We start from the raw sequence: 25,019 nt of genomic DNA, 5'->3' as shown, positions 1-25,019 counted from the left end.
CATCTGAAGGGTGCCATGTTCACCTCTTCTGCTGTAAAGAGAACTGGATTTCAGTGGGACATGCAGACTGACCCAATGTCAGGACAAAGGTTCTAAGTATAGAATTTCCCAAGCCTTTCTTGTAATGGAGAGCACACATTTCCTTTAAGAAGTTCTTTTGATTTCAGATAAGCTCATAGCACTTAGGGTATTTCCTTCCCACATTGCAGTTTTCATTCTTGGAGTTGCTTCTGCAAGCCACTCCTGCAGAAACATACAAAGGATCTATATCTTGGTCTACTTACAAGTCATATAATAAAGCTCTCAGGAGTTTTCAGATTCTTGGCATCCCCAGCATTGACTTGTGAGTAGGCAGAGATGTAAATCTGTCCTATATTATTTAATCATGGAAAGGATTTGCAGGTTCAGTTGAACAAATACCATTGTGTGAGGAATGTGTTCTTAGTGATGCAGAAATAGAGAGCTGACCTGTTTGGCCCATGTGCAATGGAAGCTCCAGTTCATTAGATTTTTTGGTGTTGTGGGTTGATTTCCTTCAGGAATTTGTGGCACAACATTCCTTGAGCAAAAAACCATGCATTTTATGGCTTAGGTTTAGCACAAACCAAGCATCAGGAAAATATAATGACAGAGAAGACACATCCTTCCAGCCCACATTCAGACACTGGCATTTTGGGAAGCTGCCAGTCACATTTATAGCACAGTTAAGAATATAAAAGTTGCCTCATATTGGACACCCCATTGTCTATGTCAGGGGTACCCAACACAGTGCCCTTCATATGTTGCTGAACTGTAGTTTCCACCACCTCTGACCATTGGCCCTGTTGGCTGGGGCTGATAGGGATTGTAATCCAAGGACAGTTGGCTGGCTACCCCTGTCAATGTAGTCTAGTGCTGTGATTGGAAGCATGTTGATTGTGACCCTGATTTTAGAAGCTTGGAGGAGCTTCCCCACTTCTGCTACCTAAGATCTCTTGATCTGGTTGATATAAGTTTCATTGCCACATTGATTTCACTTTCTGGAAGTAGTAGTGGCTGATAAGGGGGGTATGGAAAACAATACCACTAAGCAACTATCAAATGGGAGGGGAACATCTGGGGCTTACCAACCAGCATCTGTTGGGAGTAGCCTGGGCAAGAGATGCTCATGAAGGCATGTGTTGGTAATTTTGTGCCAATTGTGTAATTAGTCTGTAATATCCACATGGGTATGGTGAACTAGCCAGTCACCAAAACAGCTGCACAGTGCTACATGTGAGGTACTTCCATTAGGCTGCTTCCATTAGGTCACGGATCACAGGCACCCCTCTCTCACAACCAGCAGTGGTGGTCACTTGACCACTTTCTGCTCCTCCATAACTAGCTGTCACTGCTGGAATGGAAGGTGTACCTAGCTTACCTTGGGTGTTTTTGCATTTGCCCAGCTGGGATAGGATCTATTATCAGAATCTATTCCATTATCCTTCTACATTTGCTAGGTAGGAATATGGTTAGTTTATTAAATCTCTTCTTAATGGACACATCCCCCATTCCTGTTTGTAGTTCCTCTCAAACAGCAAAAGATGTAAATATTATTTTCCCACCTTGTTGACAGCTTGCATTCTTCTTTCCCCTCTAAGCTTGTTTATATGAATAGTCTTATTATCAGAGATTAGAAACAAAACCAGCATGGTGCCGGTCACTTTTTATGGGATTTGTAAACACATACCTAATGCTAATCCACATGGAAATCAGGTATTAGTGATAGTCTGTGGACATGATGGGTCACAAAAAATATGCCAGAGGGACTTCTTACTGGAGGACTGACATTTCCCCCTCTAATCTAATCTAATGATAAGTTACTGACTTCAGAAGCTAGTTCACTCAGGGGAAAGCGAAAGAGCCTATCTATATGAACAATTATAACCACAATAAATGTACCACTGTTTTTCGCTGTATGGGAATATGATATTGGAAGTCAGTTCTCTTTTTTATTAAAGGGACGTTTCTCAGGGCAGAAGTCAGTTTTAGCTCCAACATGGGGTTGGTGCCAAAACCCATAGTCTCTTGTTGAGTTTTCTCCCCAAAAGTTTTAGAAACGCCATCCCATCAGATGTCAAGGAGAAAAAGCACTATACAACTTTTAGAGGACATCTGAAGGTAGTTTTCAGTATCAGGAAGTTTTTAATGTTTGACGTTTTATTATGTTTTTCTATGTGCTGTAAGCTGCCCAGAGTGACTGAGGAAACCCAGCCAGATGGGTGGGGTATATATAATAAAATTATTATTATTATTAATGTGAATAGACACCCATGATAGTCATCTACCCTGGCCTGCCAACAACACAGCCTACACCACAGTCAAGGGCTGGGGAAATGTATAACATGATGATGTCTTGATTGTGCTCAATATGCCTAAACATAACAGGGACGAGTGGGAGAACTTGAAGCCGGCGTATCATTTTTGTTGGCAGCTCAGTCTGAAAAGCATAACATTTAGTTCTGTTCTTGCTTGCTGTTTTGTCAGTGTGTAGAAATATCTGAGCTCAAGATATATGACTGGGCATCTATCAATTGCAAAACATGCCTTCGTACATTAAAAAACAAAAACCTTGTTATATACATGGACATGATAATGGAAAAACATCTGGGAAAACTGAACTGTTTACCAAGACACGTACAAATTAATAGTATGTACATGTCTTGTACTCAGGTATCTATACCTCAATTCAAAATGTCAAGTAAGAAGCTCTCCTACTTTTTATTTCTTGGTTTCAATTTGAATTAACCCATGTGCTATGGGATCTACCTGTCCAAAAGGTTCAGCTTTGATAATTAGGGAGCTTTAGGATTAATTTTCTGAAATTTGGGAGTAAAATGTGTTCAGCTTCAGAAATCAGTTTGGAAAGTTCTTCTCTAGAAAGACCATACAAGGGTCAGACTTGAAGGTAGTTCAGATCTTAGATAGGACACCTTTGGATAAAATATCCCTCAAGTGTGACTTTCAGATGCAAAGAAATAAAAATAAGGGACCTAAACACACTCTGTGGAATTTTAGGGGATAAGAACATCAAGATAGGCCCTTGTTTTTCATGCGGTTGTATAGTGTGTTGGCTGCTTTGGTGATGAAAACCTTAGAAACACATGGTAGGCAGGCAGCCAGGCAAACCATGCTGACTTATTAAGCTATGAAGGTTGTGCCAATGCACTGTGAGGGGTATAAACATTACTCACAAGTGAGTGTGTTTCTTGGCATTACATGATAGGCATCCTGCTCTCTTAAGCATCAGTAATTTATTCTGAACATCATAGGCAGGGATGTGTGTGTGGTGTGATTCAACAGGAATCTGGAAGGCAGTATTGGGTTCAGAATTCAACTTCTTGATAGGATCAGCTTTATTTCATTGTCTAAAAGCATGATGCTAGCCTTTAGGATTGCAAAGATATATAGGAATGTTTTTGCACAGAGAGGGCAGGGCATGATGCAATGCACATTGTTCAAAATAGAGAGTCCATTACCAGACATAAGACTCATAAGTGCTAGAATATACGTCGTGACTCTCGTATACATCCTTACCTAAGATAATTTCAAATGAACTTAGTGGGACTTAATTCTAAGTAGACATGCATCCACTATGAGGTTGAAATCCTGCCCCTTCTTAGCTGGGAGTAAGCCCCAATGATTTCTTAGTAGACATAGTTAGGACTGCAACCAGGAAGATCTGAAAGTTCAACTTTTTTCCAGCTTACAACATGCACATTTAAAGCAAGTACAGGTAATTTCTATGCCCCTTAGTCAGTGGCAGGCCTTGGGGTGTCAAATTTCAGCAGCACCCTGTGTGACACCAAAATTTGGCACCCCTTCCCTTCTTGCGCTCCATTGTAAATCATAGTTGCGGCATCCCTGAGGCTGCACACCCAGTGTGACCAAACTGGCCGTACTCCCCTAAATCATCCTTTGCCTTAGTAATATCTTGAACAAAATTTTGAAAAAGTGTAGAACTGATTTTCTCAAATTAACTGATACAAGGGTTCTTTAGCTGTGATTCAAGGGCTTCTGGTGAATTTTTCAGGGGCATGTTTATGCCACACTGTTAATAAAAAAGGAAAATGCTAAAGAGCTATAGATTCCTGTTAGTAGTTCTACCTCAGGCTGAAGAGGCAAGCCACAGAGAAGCTGCTTATTTCTTTGACAGTGCAAGTTTTTTTTTTTTTAAAAAAAGACCCTTCTGCTAATGTGTGATTCTCCATCACACAAATAGCAATGGAAACAAAGAACAGCAGGTGATTAATAATCATAAGCCTTTCAAATACCTTCCCCACATGGTGACATAATAATGATTCACAACAAACAAGCAAGGGATCCAAAATAAAACACAGTTTAAGAACCAATGGGCTACCACTTACAGTGGTACCTCAGGTTACATACGCTTCAGGTTACAGACTCCGCTAACCCAGAAATAGTACCTCGGGTTAAGAACTTTGCTTCAGAATGAGAACAGAAATCATGCAGCAGCGGTGCAGCAGCAGCAGGAGGCCCCATTAGCTGAAGTGGTACCTCAGGTTAAGAACAGTTTCAGGTTAAGAACAGGCCTCCAGAACGAATTAAGTTCTTAACCTGAGGTACCACTGTATTATACTAATGGATTAGGAAATATACTGCTAAACAGAATATGTCATTAGACTACGAGAGGGCTCATTTTCTTCTTTCCTTGGTTTCCCATAGGCATCTAGTTGGCCACTGTGATAACAGGATGCTGGACTAGTTGGGGCTTTGGCCTGATCCAGCAGGTTCTTCTTATGTTTTGTTCTTATGTTCTCAACAACTTTGATGTGTTATGCAATATTGCAAATTTGTGAAACTATAAAATGTTTCTATATAATGACACCGTGTATGTTTCTTTATCAATTTTCTGCACAGCTATACTTACGTACTTATAGACATATTTAAAAAATATTTAGACATACACCTATACGCACACAAGACCATGCAAGCAGATTTATACCGTCGCATTGAAGATGCTCCAACCACATAGTTTCCACTTCAGATTCCATAAAATACGCAAACTTCTGTATTTTCAACCTAACACACAAACATCTAAACCAATTACATAAATTTTAAATTAATCAATGCAGCTGCTTGAAACGCCAAGTAAAAGCTCATTTGTGTCACTTTATAGCACCACATATGGCCAGTTTCCAACTGCCCTCTGATTTTGCATTAATTGTTAGGGAGACAAAGGCGCCATGGGGATCCGTGGACTACCGGTGAGTCTTAAACCTCTTGCAATTACCTGACACACCTGCTTCTAAACCCTTTGCTATCCATGGCCCCTTTGTGGGGGAGGCGTGATATATTCATTATCTCAGGGTAATAATGACTCTGGGTCCATTTCTAGTTTGGCTGTGCAAAAGGCAAAGCATGAAGCAGCTACTATTAAAATAAATAAATAACTGATTTGATTGCTGAGAGCTTCATAGCAAGAGGCAGAGGAAATCTCAACGACTAGATGCTTCTGTTGCATAAAACTGCAGGGACCTTTAATTAACTGAGGAAGAGAACTTACATGGAAACTCACTGAGCATAAATTAATGGTGGGATGTGAAAAAGAAACTGATCTGTTTGGAGGATTGCCTGTACTATAGGCCCTATAGCACCAGGTTTTCAGCTGAAACAGGAGTAATGGGTGTGTGTGGCAGGGAAGGATTGCTTCTAAAACAGATTACTTTCTTACAGCTTTCCCAGAGTTGGAAAAGGGTGTAAATAACTGCAAAGATTAAACAGTTATACATTTTTGGCCTAAGAATGAGCATTGTTCTCTTGGGACAACATAGCAATGTCAACACCATAAAGGTGGAACATGTTTCAATTTAATGCTAACCACTGCTAAATGTTCTCTTGTCATATCACCTCCCAAAGAAGTGTCTGCAACCTGTAATTTAAAGATTGGGGGAGTGCACTCTGCTGCTTTCCTGTAGTTAAGAAACAACACTGCAAGAATATATTCCCACACTCACTGACCAAAGAAGTGTTGTCCTCTATAATGCATACAAGTGCATGTCAGTCTGTGTGCATTTCCAGTAACATGCATAAAAACTAATAATTCCAAAGGCATTATTCCATGCACCTGGATGTGTTGTAGATGTGAGAAAATGTTTTTGTTTGACATACCTCAAACTTGAATCTCAAATATTGACAGAATGAGCTTCCCCCTAGTTAAGGAGAAAAACAATGAAACTTTTTCCAATGTACAAAAAAAGGCATAAAATAAATGCAACAATTGGCACCCTCATTCCTGGTTCAGTCAAGATACACTCAAGCTTCTGCCTATGGTCTGCCTCATAGGTTGATTCCAAATGATCTGTGTTGTAATACATCAAATGCACGCCAATTAGAAGTCAAAACATGAACATTTCAAGTAAATAACCAAATGATAAAGACCAGAGCATTTGAAAATGTACTCTACAAAGGCCACCAAGACCAGGAACTTCTCAAATCAGCAAGTTAATTAGCAAACATAAATAGAATGATCCAGTGGCGTAGCGTGGGTTGTCAGCACCCGGGGCAAGGCAAGTAATTTGCGCCCCCTAACCCGTGGATTTGCGCCCCCTAACCCGTGGATTTGCGCCCCCTAACCCATGGATTTGCCCTAACCCCAGATGTTGCGCCCGGTGCGGCCCGCCCCCCCTGCACCCCCCACGCTACGCCACTGGAATGATCAAAAACTTCACTCCATCACCTGTGATGTTGCCCCAAATGATGGGACATCTGACATCCAAGTAGTCATGCAAGACTTGATTGTATTTTTGAGGAAACACAGCACAACACTTCTGGAAAGAGTGTTGATAGGTGAAAATTTCTAGTGAGTGTTGGTCATATAATCTTGCATGCAGCTATATTTCATGGTGGCTAAAGCTGCACAATATTGGAAGTATTGTTTAGTTCTGGGTATCAGTTGCTGTTTTTAAAAGTCTTGAGAAATGGGAGAAAATTTACAGAATAGCTACATGAATTCCAAAAGGTCTAGAAGATCAAGTCATATGAAGACAGACTGAGAGACCTGTGCATGTTTAGCCTCCACTAAAGAAATGCATTGACAAATTTCAAATATCTGAAAGTCGTTATTAGAAAGAAGATGTCAAACCAAGTGAGAATTTCCACATTCTTCACAAGAAATGCAAGAAACAACAAGTTTAAAATGGAGGGCAGTGAATTTAAATAGAATGTTCGGGGAAATGTGTTAAGTAAAAGAGCAAATTGACAATACGATAAATCCATGAAGGCTGCAGTGTCTTTTATGGAATGTTAAGTATACCATTGTAGAAGTAGTTTTCTTGTTTTCAGTTTATGAAGTCTGTGTCTTCTGGATTTTATTTTATCTTATTGTACACCACTTCAGCAGCTTTTGGCTATGAGTTGACTTCTGAGTCTGCAAAACAAATACATATATCCTTGGGAATATCAAGGAAAAACTGTTGAGAATGGTGTTGGCATTCAAGTTCTTTTAAACATACCATCAACTGAAGAGTAGTCTGCAGTTCAGCTCTAGTATTCAGGTTAATATTTTGTTTATAATTGGTCAAATGCTCGTGCTTCAGTGGTGTGTTGGGTGGTAACAGCGGATTACCTTGCCAAAGGGATGCTTTTATTCTGGTTATTGTGGCATTGACTAGGATGGGGTGAACTTGCATTAAGTGACGCCATCAGAACTGATCTTCCAAACAGTAAATCTTTCTTGATTGCGGTGGGTCTAAGGAACCTTGCCAAATCTCTTGCTCCTTCCCCATTGCTGACTTTTGAGCTTAAATCTAGCCCAGCCTAGCTAACTCTATGAGCTTACTGCTAACGCATACCATTTGTTTTGCCATTCTTGAACTTAAGCTGGGTTCCTAGCTTCAGCTGCAGCAGCTCCTGCCGCCTTCTTAGGCTTCTTTAGGGTCTTTGGACAAAGAGTTAATCATGATGCAAAACAATCCCTGTTCCGTACCACTTCAGACTGCAGATGAGCAATTGCATGACTGAATGTGCCCTCTGTCCCACACATATAAAATTCCTAAACATAAAAAGTAGCATCTTATTGATAAGACCGGGCTGGAACACATCTCCCAGGCATACTAGTTTTCTACATATGTAGATTTTAAAAAAGAGAAATATATACATACTTTTATGCAAACCCTTATGGTACGTTTCAGGAACAGTTTTTCACCATATGATGCACTCCCCTATCCAGAGACGGGAATTCTTAAAAGTGGTTTAAATGGGAGGGAGTCTGAAGCAAAGGTTGCCATCCACTGTGCTTGTGCGTGAGCATTAAACAAAGCATGTTTCAATGTTTGTCACATGGGGATTTTTGTGTGTGTGCTTCTGTGTGTGCATCTATGTTGTTTGGGGGCTTAGTGTGCCTTAACACTGACTCCTGTGTTTGTGTCTCTCTTTCTCTCTTCCTTCACCCTCTTGCATGTGGCTGCGACTGGTGTAAATGGTGGCCCAGGGACTAAAGGGGCAACCTGGAGAGAAGGTGAGTCAGCTCTTTCCAGCTCATCACTTCATTACCGTGTCCTAAAAAAACCCTATGTCCCCTGGAAACACCTCCCTAACCAAGGTATTTTGCCCTGACAACAAGTTTGCCATGTGGTTGGAAATTAGTCCAAGTTATCCCTCTCTAACTTCCATCCCTGCTCTTCCTGGGCTAGAAGAAAGGAAGAAATCCCATCCTCTATGTGAGCCAAAGGCCCGGTTTAGAAGTACAAACTTTACAGAAATTAATATATGCAAATAAGAAATAGCAGGGTGGGTTTTTTCCCCTGGCACTCTGTGGAAAGAGCCCACACATGTTCCAAGACAGCAGGGAAAAAAATTGTTTACTATAATTTATACTAACATTGTGAAGGCTGGCTAGGCAAGCTCAACATTTGCAGCTGGACCTTTCTGGTATTTTCTGGAACCATTTTCTGTTTTGTTGCTGACAGCTGTGATTGGTGCGTTCAGGAAAGATACACGTGGAAATGTGGTTAACTGCACCAGCTGTGTCCTAGGCAGCCAGATGTGTTGTGTTGGGCCAGGTCCACCATTTCCTGATTGCAGCCTTCTATTATCTAAAGGGAAAGCCTCATAAAAAATAATTGAGGAAAGCAGGTGTGAGGGGACCCTCAAACGTTTACTTTAATCTGTGGTGCTGTTTTCGTTTGCTCCTATCCAGAAAAGCATTACATCAGTTCTTTTTATGTTTGGGCAGAGGTAAGTGGTAGCCCAGAACAGATTGCAATGGAAATATCATATTTTTATTTGCTTTGCCCCAGACAGAACTAGGGCTTTTTCAAACGCCAAATGTATGTTGTGTGTGTGCCAGTAAGCAGCACTATCATTTCAGATGTTGCAGCACCTCAGAAGACAAAAAAGGGGGGAGGATGTTTGCTGCAGATTCTCTGTCCTTCCCAAGGAAGTACCACAAAAAAGTTGACTGTTTAGAAATCCTGTCAGCCTGACATGAAGAAGAAAAGATACTGCATGATATATTCTGGAGCAGAAGAGCAAAGCAGCTTGCAGACATAGGCCTTGGTTTCCTTTAGGTCATCCAAGACAATTAGTATAAAAACCTTCATCAGGTTTGACATTAAATATTTGGGCATGTTTAGGTAAAACAAGTGGAACCTGAAGCATAATGCTGTAGTGTACCCTCACCTGCTAACAGAAGTAATGCTGCTTAGGGTTCTTTCCAGCACTCCAGCCCTCCTCTAGCATATTGGAAGTTGTCAGGGACTCAAGCAGGCCAGTTCTTTGTCCTCTCCTCCCCACCCACTCTCCACTCTCCATTTCCCTTTTCCAACTGGACTCAACATTCTGTGACTCCTGGATGCCACTGAGCATGCTCTGTCCTCATTGGGCCGTTGTTTTGCATACCTCAGGATTCATCCAAGCATGCTCTCTTGTTTCTCAGAAGTCCTGTTTTGGCTATAATCCTCTTGGCACTCCACCACCTGAGCTTATTATTAGAGTGAACCCACCACTCCAAGCTGCTGGTGTGACACTTGTCCCTTTTTATCTGTCTAAGTATTCAGCTCTTCTTATGTCCTATTCCTCTTGTCCACTAGTGCAGTGAATGGCTGGCTGTCCATAATTTGCCAAATTAAGACGTGGGAACTCTATATGGGGTGCACACCCTGTCCATCCTGTGTGATTGCAGAGACCCTTTACTCATGGGTACATAGGTTCTTTGCACTACAGTCACTTCAAAACCCCCATCATTTGTTCATTCCCTGTTATTAATAAGCAGCAAAAATGCAACATTTAAGGTGTTGAGGACAGTGAGGTTTAGAGGGGAGAGAACTGGAGATTTATAGAGCTTTTGTAATGGTTATCTATTCATTTACAAATTGTACATTTGTAAACTAAGCAGACATTCCAAGGGCACTGGAATAAGCATACAGTCAATCCCAGATTCATAGCACCATCAGTGCTGTGGAATCTTCAATAGCATCCTTGTCTCCAGAAATTTTGTTACTATCTAGGTCTCCCACTTAAACAAAAACCAAACTGATTTTCCATCCCCAATGACATAGACAGTTGTGAATCATATTCCAAATATTTAGAACAGCGCTTCGTAGAACTTTGCCAAAAACAAAGAACCCAACCAGCTTATTTTTGACCTTCACTGAGGGAAATAAAGACAATATGAAGCCATTCTGAAAGAATATGGGATGAGAAAGAAATTCTCTCAACATTTTGAGGTGGGGCTACTGCTTACCTGTCTTGACCTTACAAGGTGGCTAAAGGGATTTTGTGGGGGTAGCTCTAACTTCACAAATAAGGTCGGTGCTCCACACAGTGGCATGATGCTCCCATGGTGTTCCAGGAAGTATGTGGATGGTATGAAGCTGGGGAGAGAGCCTTGTCCCATTGTGTGCAGTGCGAGGTTTTTTTAAAAAAAAGTTGAAGCAAGAAAAAAACCCTGAAAAACCCATGGCAACCTCAAATAGTTAAGGAAGGTAAACATAAGTAGCACCTCCTCTACCCAAAATGTTGGAAAATAGCAGTTAGTGGCCACTAGGGATGAAGGGTGGAAATTTGTTTCAGTTTGCATTTGAAAGCAAGCCTACTTAATTCACACTTCCTGAAACAACTTGAGAACCTAAATGCATCCATCCTTCAAAATTAACACTTCTCCAAATTTTGTGATGCAGTTCTCTAGCCAAGTTAGGTGTACATAAAAGTGTAAAAGGTAAAGGGACCCCTGACCATTAGGTCCAGTTGTGACCGACTCTGGGGTTGCGGCGCTCATCTTGCTTTATTGGCCGAGGGAGCCGGCGTACAGCTCCCGGATCATGTGGCCAGCAGGACTAAGCCGCTTCTGGCGAACCAGAGCAGCGCATGGAAACGCCGTTTACCTTCCTGCCGGAGCGGTACCTATTTATCTACTTGCACTTTGACGTGCTTTCGAACTGCTAGGTTGGCAGGAGCAGGGACTGAGCAACGGGAGCTCACTCCGTCGTGGAGATAAAGATAATGATAACTAGAAGTGAGACCACTCTGGCACAAGAGAGTAGAGTCATAATCTCTACATAGTGAGATTATACTTTCCATCCTCAAGGAGCCGCAAATGATGCTTTGATCTGATTTCAGAATAGGTTCAAAATGGCTCCCCGTCTTGTTTGGAAAAGGCCAAGGGACCTGCTGTTTTAACTGGAAGAAACCTGCTTTTGATCATTTTTTTTCTCAAGAGTGTGCAGATGTATTGTTCCTTTTAATCTCTTTTGTAAACTTTCCTTTTTCCTCTTCGTTATTTCCTTGGCCACGCTTTCCTTTCAGCCCTCAGTTGTTGTTCATTTGAATCTTTAACTTTAAATATTCGCTTTGGCTTTGTCACTTACATTCGTGTATTTTCCCCCCACTCTCAAATACTTCCCTTCCTTCTTTTTCTTCAACAGCCAACTCTAAGCCATTTCCCAGTCTTGTTTTGGTTTTGATTTTCACGTCCATGTTCTCCCTCTCCTCCTCCTCCCATCCCTTGCAGGGAGCCCCAGGAGAAGCCGGCATATCCATCATCGGTCCCCGTGGCCCACCAGTAAGTTGCCTTCTCTGTTTTTTTTTTCTTCTACTTTAATTTTTAAAGGGTATGGATGAGTTGCCCAAAAAATACAGGGAGTGGGAAAATGCCACTAGTCAGCTCAAAGGGCCTGTAACTCTAAATGATGTGGTTTACATCCCTGGCCAGATTTGTTTTTATATTGAAATTACAGACTATATATATTGGTTAGAAAGTACATCAGCCTCAGCACAAAAGCTCAAACTGGCCGTACCAGTGGTTTTCCCTCCTGTGTTTAAAAGTAAAGGAAATATTTTCTGGTCTAAAGGGAAAAGCCAGTAACAGAAAGCATATTACACACCCTTGTTTTTTAGCAAAAAAATAAAAATAGTATTGCCTTCAGATAATACCAACTGGTCACTGATTTCTGGTGCAATGTGTTAGAAAGAAATTTGACGTTGTTTCCCAGAAAATTTATGGTGGTATTCCCCCACCCCCCAAAAAAACTTTGCAAGGAGCAAGACTCTTCACCGAGAGTGTAGCTGAAGGAAGTAAGGAACTTTCACAGCAGAAGTTTCTGGTCTACTACAGAGGACTTACTAGCTTAGGCTGTTTGCTACATCTGACTTCACGACTGAAGGTCTGCTGACAAGTGTCTCCAAAAGGAAGGACCATGGCCACCTACTTTCTGCAGGTGGACAACAGCCAAGTTGCAGGGGACAAAAGAATTTTGTCAAAATATTGTTTGTTTGATTATTGCTGCAGAGCTTTTAGCAGGTCTAGCCCTATTACTAGGCGGAGTGAATTGGTTACCTCAAGCACCTGATTTTATAGGTTCTATGAAATAGCAAAATTTATTCCTGTTGCATTTTTATTCCCCAAGAAAGGTGCTTGTGGGATTTTTCTGCCTCAGGGCCAAAACAACTTGATGTACCTTGACTTGTCAGGAGGCATGTGCTGCTATTTTGCCCCAGATTTTTATGTGCATATACTAAACAATAGGTATTGCTTCACCTGAATGCTTTAAAAAAGGACCCAGATCCCCCTCTCTTCTTCATCAACCCAAGGTGAACCATATTAGCAGCATTCAACACTGTAAGAAATGAATTGGTGGTGCTTCAAGATTTTATTTATGGTAAAATTCTAAGAGGTTTTGTTGGGTTTCTTCTCAGGCAAAACATCTGTGGAATTCAGAGAGGTGTGGAAAGTTTGTTGATGAGACCAGCAGAATTTCTCAGGGAGGTCTTGCCACAAAACTACTGTCCACTTTAGTGAAAACAGAATGGGATGTCTTGTTAGTTGACTACAAGAGAGAGAGAGGCATGCACTGGTAGAGGTTGCCAGGCCTAACCCCTGGCACTTTCAGTTAAATAATGTCAGCTAGGGTGGAAGAGATTTGTGACTGAGGCCTTGAAGAGTCACTGTCAATCAGATTAGGCAATCCTGTGACAGATGGCCTGTCTCAGTACAAGGCAGCTTCATGTATTTTATGTCTAAAAGTTAGTATCTTTGGGAGATTGCATTATTTATGCTTGGGCTTGCAGATGCAGGTAAAACCAGGAGACAAACTGGGGGGGGGGGGAGGATCGCTGAGGTGCTTATTTGTCAAAACAAAAAATTTTTTTCCTTCCAGTAGCACCTTAAAGACCAACTAAGTTAGTTCTTGGTATGAGCTTTCGTGTGCATGCACAGTTCTTCAGATACTTCAGATTCTTCAGTGTGCATGCACACGAAAGCTCATACCAAGAACTAACTTAGTTGGTCTTTAAGGTGCTACTGGAAGGAAAAAAAATTTTTTTGTTTTGACTATGGCAGACCAACACGGCTACCTATCTGTAACTGTGCTTATTTGTGTTATGTTGCATTTTTATGTGTTTCAGCCCATTTTATTTTCTGACTGAAAACATAAAGTTGCCAAGTTTCTCTCTTTTTACGGCCTACTAGTCTATAGTGTTCATATGTTGCCATAATACTCAGTGGCCACAATCTAGCACAGAGTTAGGTATGCTCAGGCTACTAAAACCAATGGTTTAAGTGCATTTATCTCTGTGTTGGACTGTGACCTGTGATTTTTCTCCATTGCATAACTAAGCTGAAAACTGCTCCACACGCTAACAGAATGTTATATGCCCTTTTCACAATGCCGCTCTGGATACAAACATTACACGGAAGAGGAAGCAGGCTTGCACTTCATGACCCCACCCCTGAGCCTCAAAGTGTGTCCCACAGCAGAATACAGATTCCACATTCAGAACATAAAGTGTTCAGCATGTGTGCACGTAGTCCATACGCAAGGCCAGGGAAACGTATGAAAGGCAGGGCCAGGGCTAGTGAGCATGAATCTCCTCCTCATGTTGATTTTATACAGAATGGCTGTGACTCGGCTTTTTATGACTCAACAGTGTTCTTCTGCAAACAGTAATGAATATCATAAGCACAATGTGTGAAAGGGGATGGATTCTTTCCCTCAGTTTTGCATTAATGAGCAGCCCACATTGTGCTGCAGCTTTGGCCGGAGAAGGCAAATTACAACTTTGAATTATGAGTGATGGTGCAACCTGCATCTGTATAATTATAGAGTAGGTTCAGTACTGATTCATCCTGTCCCTTAGTATACTTTCTTTTGGGAGTAAAATAATTTTGCTGCCAGGATTTGCATTTGAAGGATAAGAGAGGCAGGAAAGAAAAATGCAGACAGAGAAGTGTTGGGAGCTGAAAGTTTTAAGAAGGCTAAAGTGATATAAAAGAGGCAACTGCACAGCAGAACGTTGTCTTTGTGCATGATGAATCTAGCAATTTCAGCTTCTAACCAGGAAATGAAATCATACTGTCCGCAACACCCTCTCACTGATAACTTGGCAATTTGCCCACAAGACTCCTGCAACCTGCCTTTTCCAACCCATCTTTGAGGGCCAGTTTTACAAAAATGAAAAGGCATGTTGATTTTGCCTTGAGACTCCTCACTGGAGAGCATTTACCTAAGCTTTATTAGAGTGAAACTACTTGAGAGGAAATAATTTCAGGACTGTGGCTTTAATAAGGCACGTATTATGCTTGAAGTGAATTGTTGCCTGCCATAATCATCAGTACAGGGGAAAATGCTTTTTCTCCATCTCCTTCTCCAAATCAATTGCAAAGATGATTTAGTTTTATGGTGACCTGGTGATAAGCGCTAAGGAGCACCTTGATAGCAAAGAAACGCAGGAGTACTCTGGAATAACAGCATGCTTTAGACAGATGTGAGATGACAAATAGTTTCCAGACTGTCTTTTGGAGGCGAGATGATGTGAGCAGTTGCACATCCAGAGCTTTTCAGCTGCTTAACATTACTTGGGTTTGCTGGCTTGAGCAAAGCATCGTGCTGAGCATGGCAGAAACAGACGCGTTCCACGACTTGGCAGTTCCCAGAGTTCTATTCTTGAGAACTTGATACAAACAACATTTGAGGAAGAGAAAGCTCCATGCTTCTTGGAATCTCTAGTGCTTGAACTTTTGCTCTGGCCTTTTATTGTCTCCAGCCTAAAGAGTCGAAAGGAGCAGCGTAGCAGTTTACAAGGAAGGTATCAGAGGCCAAGTTGCACCCTTTCCGGCTTTCCTCTAACTATTCTTTTCTCAGCCCTTTCTTGTCCATCAACGTTCAGAGACAATCTACATGCAGAGATTTATTAGTGAGATCCTCTCCTTTCTTGTTGTTTCGGAAAGCTACAGAGTGGACAGGCCATGGAATTTATAGCAGATCATCTCCCCTTGGTCCTTAGCCAGTGGCTCCAGGTGGTTTTATATATTCTGCCAAAGCCAATATGACCAAATGCAACATCACAAAGCTTAATAATTTTTAAGCAAGTCTACTCCAGTCACACCAGCATTTTAAAAAAGCGCTGTTTGGAGCAATTTAAGGCACTTTATAGCCACAATAATTCTCCAAGGAATTTCTAAGACGATTTTGGTCTTCATTCTCTGGCTTGTGAAAGCCCTTTTGTAATATGAAAGCAGGGTGTATGTCAAAAAGCAATGGTTTTCAAAGCATGCACTTGGTAATTCTAGGGTTCCATGGAAGCTTATTAAAGATTCTTCGATGAAACATTTAGTAAGGGCAGGCAAACTTCTCCAAAAAACAGCTTGCTCACTAATACCAGGAATGTTCACAGGTACAGGGTGGGTGGATGTATTCTAGGTTTTGTTAAAGTGGGGAAAACAATAGGATCCAAAGAGTGCCTCACATGAACTGAATGACAATTCTACAAAATGCCCTGGAATTAAATAGAAGGATCTGCTAATTTCAGTTCTTTCTGTTTCTCATTTTTTTCATTCTTAAATTCAATTCTCCATATTTCTGCAGCAATTTGTGAATTGAAAAAATAAAATCCCTGTGAAAATTCTTCAGTATTTTAGTGGGAATTTCTGCCAATAGACACGCTTCTGTATGCAGTTTGACTAATGTGCATAGTTTACAAGCAGTTTCCCCTAACATAATGCACTTTTGGTTGTTCTCACTATACACACACACACACACACACACACACACACTCTGTCCCCTAATATAATGTATCTTTTGTACACATTGATTGGAGAACTGACTTGCAAAGTTCAGTTAAGTATGAATTTTGAAAGATGACAGTATGATGGAAAGTGTGAAACTGAAGGATTTGCCTATACAGTGGTGCCCCGCAAGACGAACGCCTCGCAAGAGGAAAAACTCGCTAGACGAAAGGGTTTTCTGTTTTTCGATGCGCTTCGCAAGACGAATTTCCCTATGGGCTTCCTTCGCAAGACGAAAGCCCATAGGGAAATCTCCAGGACAGCGGGAAAGCGCAGCGCGTCTTCCCCACTGTCCTCGGACCTCCTCCGAAGGCTGGCGGTGGGGCGTAGAGACCTCCTCCTGCCGCCAGCCTTCGGAAGGCTCCTCCGAAGGCTGGCAGTGGGGCGGAGAGACCTCCTCCCGCCGCCAGCCTTCGGAAGGCTGCTCCGAAGGCTGGCGGCGGGAGGAGGTCTCTCCGCCCCACCGGCAGCCTTCGGAAGGCTGCTCCGAAGGCTGGCGGCGGGAGGAGGTCTCTCCGCCCCACCGCCAGCCTTCGGAAGGCTGCTCCGAAGGCTGGCGGCGGGAGGAGGTCTCTCCGCCCCACCGCCAGCCTTTGGAAGGCTGCTCTGAAGGCTGGCGGTGGGGCGGAGAGACCTTCTCCCCGCGCCAGCCTTCGGATGGCTGTCCTGAAGACTTGCGGTGGGAGGAGGGTTTTCCTCCCCACCGCCAACATTCAGAATGCTGTTCTGAATGTTGGCGGTGGGGAGGAAAAACCCTCCTCCCACGGCAAGCCCCGGGAACAGAGGAGAAGCGCTGCGCGCCTTCCCCTCTGTTCCCGGACCTGTCCTGAAGGCTTGCGGTGGGGAGAAAAGCCCTTCTCCGCACCGCCAGCCTGGCAAGTGGTCTCCATAGGAACGCATTAATTGATTTTCAATGCATTCCTATGGGAAACCGTGCTTCGCAAGACGAAAAACTCGCAAGAAGAAACTTGCGGAACGAATTAATTTCGTCTTGCGAGGCACCACTGTATATGTGAACTGGACTGAATCCCCCCTCCCCCACAGTCCTTACTTGGAACGTTCCACTAACGAGCAGAGGTTCCATGGTAGACAAGCAAATGTCTCAAGAGAAAAAGTTTGCAAACAATTGCCTTACAGAGTAACTGTGAAACCCTAGGGCTACTTTTACTTCTAAAATGACTGTAATACAGCAGCAGATTTGCTACAGTTTATTGTGTATAATAGGGTTTCAGACTTTCACTGGCAACAACAAAAAGGCTTCCCCACTTTCTAAATTAGGCTATTAGAAATTAGGCTATTTTTGTACAGGTTATCCTAGTGTATAACCTATGTAGTAAGTAATTATATCTAGCATATGAGCTACTGCTTGCCATCTGGCTCCTCCTGCTGCTACTATTTTGCACCTGGGTTTGGTTGGTAGAGCTTGCAATTCTACTGCAAACGCAATTAGATCCTGCAGACCTGGTCTACCTGTGCCTGTCTTAGATTGTGCTAAGTATTAAATGGAAAGAGGTTGATTGAGATTTTCAGCACCTTTATCTGGACTCTTCTCAATCTTAAATCTGCTATAAGAGTTTATAATCGTTTCCCCATTTTGTTTTGTTTTGTTCAGCATTTGAGATAAATGTAAGCAATTGCTTATATAAACAATTTACACACATGAGTAAACTTGTAACTAAGCACTGAATGTTTCTTTGGATCAGATTGTAGAACAATAGCATGTAACTATTCTTTGTCTGTTAGACAAAGAAGGGTGTCTCCATTTCCCTGAGTATTAGGAAGTCCCAGGGGAAGTTTTAGAGGGTCAGTTTCCTTGTGAAAGAGAGAAAACTGGAGACTTGCAGTGTTTATCATAGATGTATGTGCTATATAGAGAGTGAGGATGTTATTTTTTATTTGTTCGGTTACATCCGTGTCCTTCCTTCTTAGTGTGGGCTTACGAACTTAGTGATTTACAACATAATGGACCTAAACAATGGTTTAGTGATGGGTGTGCTGTACATGAATTTGGGCTTACATTTTGCTCCCCTGTTCCTCCTATGGTTAGTTGAAACAAACCAGGTTCAAACCAGGGTTTGTGATATGGCTGATTAACAAACCATAGTTTAAAACTATTAGTTCTAATTAGTTTAAAAGTGAAAGCAGATGCCTGCAATATGCTCGTGGCTATTATTGGGTGGGGGGAGTCTGCAAGCCTGATGCTTGTGCATGTAATGCCAAACCATACTTTAGTGTTACATGCAAACATGGCCGTAAAACCACATCACAATTTTTTAAACCCACAATATCAATTAAAACAAAAAAGCAGTAAGCCAGCACATGAAACAACTGTTCATGGCACACATACTCGTGCAGTGGCTTGTATAAGCCACTAGCAATCAAGTTCCAGACTATACACACCCAAAGTATGAACTGTTTTGTATTATTGAAGAGTATGCTTATAACAATATGAGCAAGTCCAGTGAAAAAACACTAATATATCATGTACATTACCTTCTCTCTCTCTCTCTCTCTCTCTCTCTCTCTCTCTCTCTCTCTCTCTCTCTTCAACACATGTGTCAGAAACATTTTAGCCAGTCATGAGTTGTGACATGTCTCCAAGCACTGATGTTTATCAGAAATTCGAAATCCAATATATACTTGCAAAATTGTCAGATCAGAGAAGTAAAAATAGGCAGCATTGTTTCCAGGCACCCTTAGCAAGTAAACCTTAAAATTAGCTACACGGTGTGGAAGAAGACTGGAAGAAATTTAAAGACTATCTTCAGAAATACTGTAAAATTAATGAATGTTAAAATGATGTTGGATTGAAAATAAGTGGCATTAGCAACAAAGTTAATAAGAGTATGCAAAATTGAATCGATAATGGATGAAAATATAGTTATAATATGTTAAGATACAGAGTTAAGATAAACGAAAGAGGGTAAGGATTTGCTGATTTGATTACTTAAATGGGAATACAAAAAGGGGAGGTGTGAGGAGGCCAAGGAAATAAGATAATGAGTTAGGGTTACAAAAAATGGATTTGTTTTTATTCTTCTTTTTTCTTTTTTATGTATTTTTTGTATTTCTTTCTTTTTATACGACCTTTTTAAATTTATGTTTTTGTAAAACTTTAATAAATATCTTTAATAAAATAAAATAAAATTAGCTACACGGTGAAAGCGCAAACTAGGTACAGTTGAAATACACGGAACAACCAGAAAGGGACTTCTGGGAACAGGCACAGGATGTACACATTTGTTGCTCCATCTCCTGTTGGCATTGCATACCACCCTTGCTTAGGACTGTTCTGGCAACCATATTTGCTTCAACATTTTCCTTATGGGTAAAATGAATGAGGAGATATGAAAGCCAGACAACTGGGCTTGAGTGATCAAGACCACCATCATCTTTGAGGCTCAGTATACATCTCACAGCTGATTGACCACCATTAAATGCCTCATTTTATGGCACTGTGATGCGGTTATATAAAGTATTCCTATAAAGTGATCCCAGGCACTGCAAACTGCACCAAAAGGACTGGTGAGCAAGCTTGAATTTATAACACACATGTAATTGATTCAGAAACTTCAGACAAACTGTCTGGAATTCAAAACGAACCCTTCTGTAATGCTGCTGGGCCTCTTTATTTCCCATCATTCATGTGAAACCAGCCTGAGTGGCTATAGCTGAAGAACAATTGAAGGGAAATTGGAAATTACATAGTCTCTTCCACAGAACTGCTTTCCTTTTAATTTCCTCAACACCGGTTATTTGTGTTATATCCTCCAGCAGTTATAATTGTATCTGTTTGGGAGTAGAATACCAGGTTCTTTGCGATAACCTTGCACAGGTTTCTCTTAGCATCCCTCCTTCTAATAGTGAGCTCAGGTGGTAAGCACTGACAGGATTGGAGCCACAATGGAGCCACCAAGAAGCAAGAAGGACTTGTCAGCCTTCTTATGGGAAGACCAAAGTTTGCAGAAGCTCGACAATCTTTAAAAGCCAAAGTCAATTCTCAAGAATTCAGTGAGGACTGAGCATGCTCGGCAGTTTGCTTTGTTTGATGGTTTACAGTGATGTGGTGGAATCAGCATAGTAAGTGTTGAATCCATGTGGTGAGGAGCTTCACATCAGCACTTTGTCACATGGAGCGATCTTCATGTAGTTGGGATTCCAAGTGGCTGGCCATTGTGCATCTGCTTATTTCCTTTGGGCTCAAGACCTTATTTGCACATATCACCCTTCCTGGTGTGTTTGCTCCAGGTTCTGCAGTTCTTTCCACACTGATTCAGGCATAGGTTGCCCACATGGTTTGGCCTCATGGTGTGTTTGCAGGACACATAAGCAATGCCCAGCCCATAGAAGACCTATCATTTGCATAGCTTATAAATATATCCTCAGTCAAGCTGAACCACATGGATGGAAGTCTTTCTCTGTGCCCAGAACAGTGTGGGAGCAAATGCAGAAGGAACAGAAGCCGCATTAGCAATATGTTTAAAGGTCTAAGACTTGTAATTTTGGGAGGGAAATAAAGGTATTGGGGACTACACTTAAAAGGTTACTGAAACATTTAAAGATTTGTGGTGGCTGAGCATCAACAGAAGCATTTTCTGAGTGGTGGAGAAATGTGCAACTTGAGATTAGAGAGTCCAATATTATTTAGTGACTTGCGGTAGCTTCCAGACACCACAGAAATGGCTTCATTTTGTACTAGTTCTCCGCAGTCAAGAGCTAATCCCTCAGGTCATGTAAAACAAGTGTACATATTTTCATCTGGCAAATGATGGAGAGTAGGAAATCACAAGGCCTGATGGAGTGATTTAGTCACACATGTTGCTGTCTCATCTGTTTCTTCTAATCTCTTTTTCCGCTTCATTCTATTCAGGGACAGCCTGGAACAAGAGGTTTTCCTGGGTTTCCGGTAAGTGGCACTGCTAATGCATACTGGTATGTATGAATGATATATTTCTAAGTGCAGCATCCCTTAAACTAAATGCCTCTTGACGCATCTGTTCTAAAAATGGATGGCTGGGGATTGTGTCACAGAAAAGACATTGCTATTTCATTCAGTGCTTTGATTTCATTAAAAATGTATTTATTGTTTTAAAAAAATTGCAAGTAGAGAGATCTCCTATATTTTCCTTACAAATAAGTCATTAAAGCAAAAACTGTAACATAAAACTATAAATACGTGTTGTGATTTGAACTAATTTCTAGATCTGTTGCAATGCTTTTTCAGTCACTAGACTCCCTTGTGTTTTCTGTCCAAGACCTGTCAGGTATTCAGTCTTGTGGGCTGTATATATGGGCTATGAACACAGTCCGAATATTTGCCTGTTTTAGACTTCATTGCTACATACTTTATTGGGAGAAAGCCCTATTCAACCCAGTGGGGCTTGCTTTTGAGTAGACCTGTATAGAATTACACAAAAAGTCAACTGTTCACCTCTTTTCTTTTGTCTTAATTTCAGGGTCAGATTGGTTTAGACGGCAAACCAGTAAGTGAATATTTCCCCTCCCCTGACTCTTGTTCTTGCTCATACTCCTAGTCAGCAGCTTTCTGTCAATAACACTTTCAAAATGTTTATCTCTCAATCATTTGTTTCAATAATTCTGGGCAAATCCATATATGTGAAGTAGTGCTGGTGTTCAGACCACCAAAAGACACATCTTAGAAATTAGACTTGTCAGAAATGTAACTTATATAGTTGGATACTTTTTTAACATCTACCTATCATACACCAGTGTTTCTATTTTTATATGTGTGTTGGTTTAAATTTTGAAAGCTTTAAAACCCAATTTCCAGGACACATGGGGGAAAATACACTTACAAGATATGGACCCACATCACAATTCAGCCAAAACTAGACCTGAATAAATATATCTTCAGAAATTCTTTTAAAGACTAGTAGCGATGAGGCCAGTGGCGGCCATTGTGGTGAGGTAGAGCCATCCTCTCAACATTTGCACTGCTGCAGGGGCACAGGGGCTGAAAGGTCAGGGCTGTGTAGGAACCAGTGTCAGGAAGGCTGCTCTGCCCGAAATTTGGGCCCTACTGCAAGAGGCCAGCTTTATGTATCTCTGTGAGGAGTGAGTTCCAAATGTGTGGGGCCACCTTTAAGAAAGCCCTGTTCCTGCTACCTGCCAGCTTAATGGCTCTTGCTAGCCAGTTAAGAGAGCAGGGTCACAGCTTTCATTTCAATTCTTCAGCAGGCTCATCCACTTGCAGGCAGCCCTTCAGATAACATGATCCCAAACCACTTAGGGCTTTAGATGTCCAAACCATGAGAAAACCATTGCTGTAGGAAAGCAACAGGAGAACACATGACTAAACGGTAATGACAATTGCAGAAGTCTGAGGCTTCAAAATGTCCTAGTAACTAGAATGGCCACCCCTGATGCAGTCTTCCTTTCCATTTCAGGGGCAACCTGGACAGAAGGGAGAAGTGGTAATAAGACTTTAATCTATTTCTGTGCAATATGCTGGGTCGAGCTGGAGACTTTCAAGCTTGTAAAAGGGCAAGACTGCCAGGGCGGGTTTGTGGGGTCCTCATTTCAAAATGGAACTTGGGTTGCCATATTTCAATAAGTGAAAATCTGGACACAAAGGTTGCTGAGTTTTAAAGCTTTTTTTTTTTGGTTTTGTGTTTTTGCAGAAATTCACCAAAAATGCAACACTTCCAATATGGGCTGCCATACGCCTGGGTTTTCCTGGACATTTTAACCAGTTTCTGAAAATTCCACCAGGACACCATTTTCGAAGGACAAATCCCAGCTGTGTCCGGGAAATTCCGGACATATGGCAGCCCTACCTGGAATAGATCTCCCATTCTTTTCTCTTCCTACTCTAGCAATGAAAGCAGGAAAGTGATTTCTGCTGGCAAATTTGTAAATAAGACCTCCACCCCCCACCCCACCCCCGTAAGCAGCACTAGGTTATTGGGTCATCATCAACAAATTTATTGTACTAGCCTTGACCACTTTAAAAATAAACTCAAAAAAATTCCAATCCCTAAACAATAAAAGCATTGTATAATAAGAAAGTTAAAGTGCCTTCTAATGATATTAAATATTTTAACATAATTAGAGTAAAACTGAATTCAAGGTAAGATTAAACTAAATACACTCTTAAAGCTCCTAAGCCATGGCCTCCTTTAATACACTAGTTCTTTCTGTTAGATGTTTGCTTGCAGCTAAAGCATACAATGTAGTTCTATATGTAACAAATGGATAAACAACTCCAAAGAGAAAACACATAATTTTTTGGTCAGGATGGGTTGTTAAACTAGACAAAATATTTCTCAATAATTTTTCCCTTGGACTATCATATAAAGGACATTTCGGTGCATAACAGATTACATTCTCCACCTGCTTTAAATTACAAATGCAAATCTGTTGTGAAACTGGTATCTGTTTGTCTCTACCATTTGACACGGCGGAAGGCATAATCTGTAGACGTAGCTCTCAGAAAGCTCTGCATAGGGGAAACACTGTCACTTCTTATTGATATCTAGATCTTCGACATTCCTCTTTGAAAGAATGACGCCAATAGAAAAATTTAGATTGTTGCTCTGGGGGTGGGGGGGTGGGCCAGGAGAACCCCGGAGCAATGCATGCAAGATAAAAGGGGGAGGGTGTTCTGTCCGGCAAGCAGAAATACTTGCACTGACAGATCTATTAGAAGAGTGCAACATTGAATTCCTCCCCTTGTTCCTCCACCAAACTTATCATAATATGGCAGGTTCTGGCAACGCCAAGGTAGGCTGCACTTTATTTGTAGGGTATGACATCACCACTGCACAGGAATCCTTTGTGCATGTGTGGTATGGCTTTATAGCATCAATGAAGTCTCTAAACCAGGTGTGGAGAATCTTCCACAACTTGAGAACCTTCTGGGAGACCTTCCAGGGGTCAAATGCCAACACACACACACACTCTCTCTCTCTCTCCCCTTGCTGTTCTCCAAGCAAGAAACATGAACTGTTCAAGGACATATTCCAGCCAGACAGAGACACTCAAGAAGGGTGCAAAGCAAGGATGGAAAGGGATGCAGCTAAGGAGGATGTGTGGCCCAGGAAGAGTTGCATGTGCCATATTGCAGTGCCCCTGGGCCTCATATTCCCCATCCTTGCTCTAAATTTGCAAGAGAACTCCAGATTCTTGTGAATATACCTGGTACAGTGATTTTGTCATAGCTGGACCTGCAAATCCTTGTCTGGATTCCATATTTTTGTGGAATCGAGCTGCATCCGTAGCTGTACCAAAGGCAAATCAGTACTACATCTAATATCAAGTGAAATTTTTTAGGCAAACTGCCGCTGTCCCTCTTCTGGCCACAGGAGTGGGTAGGACTGGAGCCAGGTTTTTCTCCTCCTGACCCTGCAGCCAGGAGGCACTGGTTTCATTGAATACAGTACAGTATCAACATAACAGTTAATATGCACTGGGAAACCAAAATATTGTGTGACTCGCTTTCTTGCAATATTCACTTTTA

At 41.6% G+C, this 25,019-nt stretch overlaps 1 protein-coding gene across 9 annotated transcripts in view; it reads left to right on the top strand.

Moving 5' to 3' along the window:
- COL13A1 (collagen type XIII alpha 1 chain) overlaps nucleotides 1–25,019 on the top strand; it is a 194,051-nt gene that overhangs the window by 99,917 nt on the left and 69,115 nt on the right. For 6 of the 9 annotated variants that reach the window (XM_083614301.1, XM_083614299.1, XM_083614298.1 and 3 more), the window contains 6 exons: nucleotides 5,211–5,246; nucleotides 8,471–8,497; nucleotides 11,990–12,040; nucleotides 21,411–21,446; nucleotides 21,997–22,023; nucleotides 22,948–22,974. In XM_083614301.1, coding sequence (XP_083470427.1) covers nucleotides 5,226–5,246; nucleotides 8,471–8,497; nucleotides 11,990–12,040; nucleotides 21,411–21,446; nucleotides 21,997–22,023; nucleotides 22,948–22,974 — 189 coding nt within the window. In that variant the 5' untranslated portion in view covers nucleotides 5,211–5,225. Of the gene's footprint in view, nucleotides 1–5,101; nucleotides 5,247–8,470; nucleotides 8,498–11,989; nucleotides 12,041–21,410; nucleotides 21,447–21,996; nucleotides 22,024–22,947; nucleotides 22,975–25,019 lie in introns of those variants that run through there. The other 3 variants (XM_083614306.1, XM_083614304.1, XM_083614305.1) reach the window with 1 other exon arrangement.

Source organism: Podarcis filfolensis (genome assembly GCF_964270895.1).
Source record: "Podarcis filfolensis genome assembly, chromosome: 5".
NCBI classification, from domain to species: domain Eukaryota; kingdom Metazoa; phylum Chordata; class Lepidosauria; order Squamata; family Lacertidae; genus Podarcis; species Podarcis filfolensis.
The sequence above is the reverse complement of the archived record's forward strand: the minus strand, read 5'-3'. Positions and strand labels throughout refer to the sequence as shown.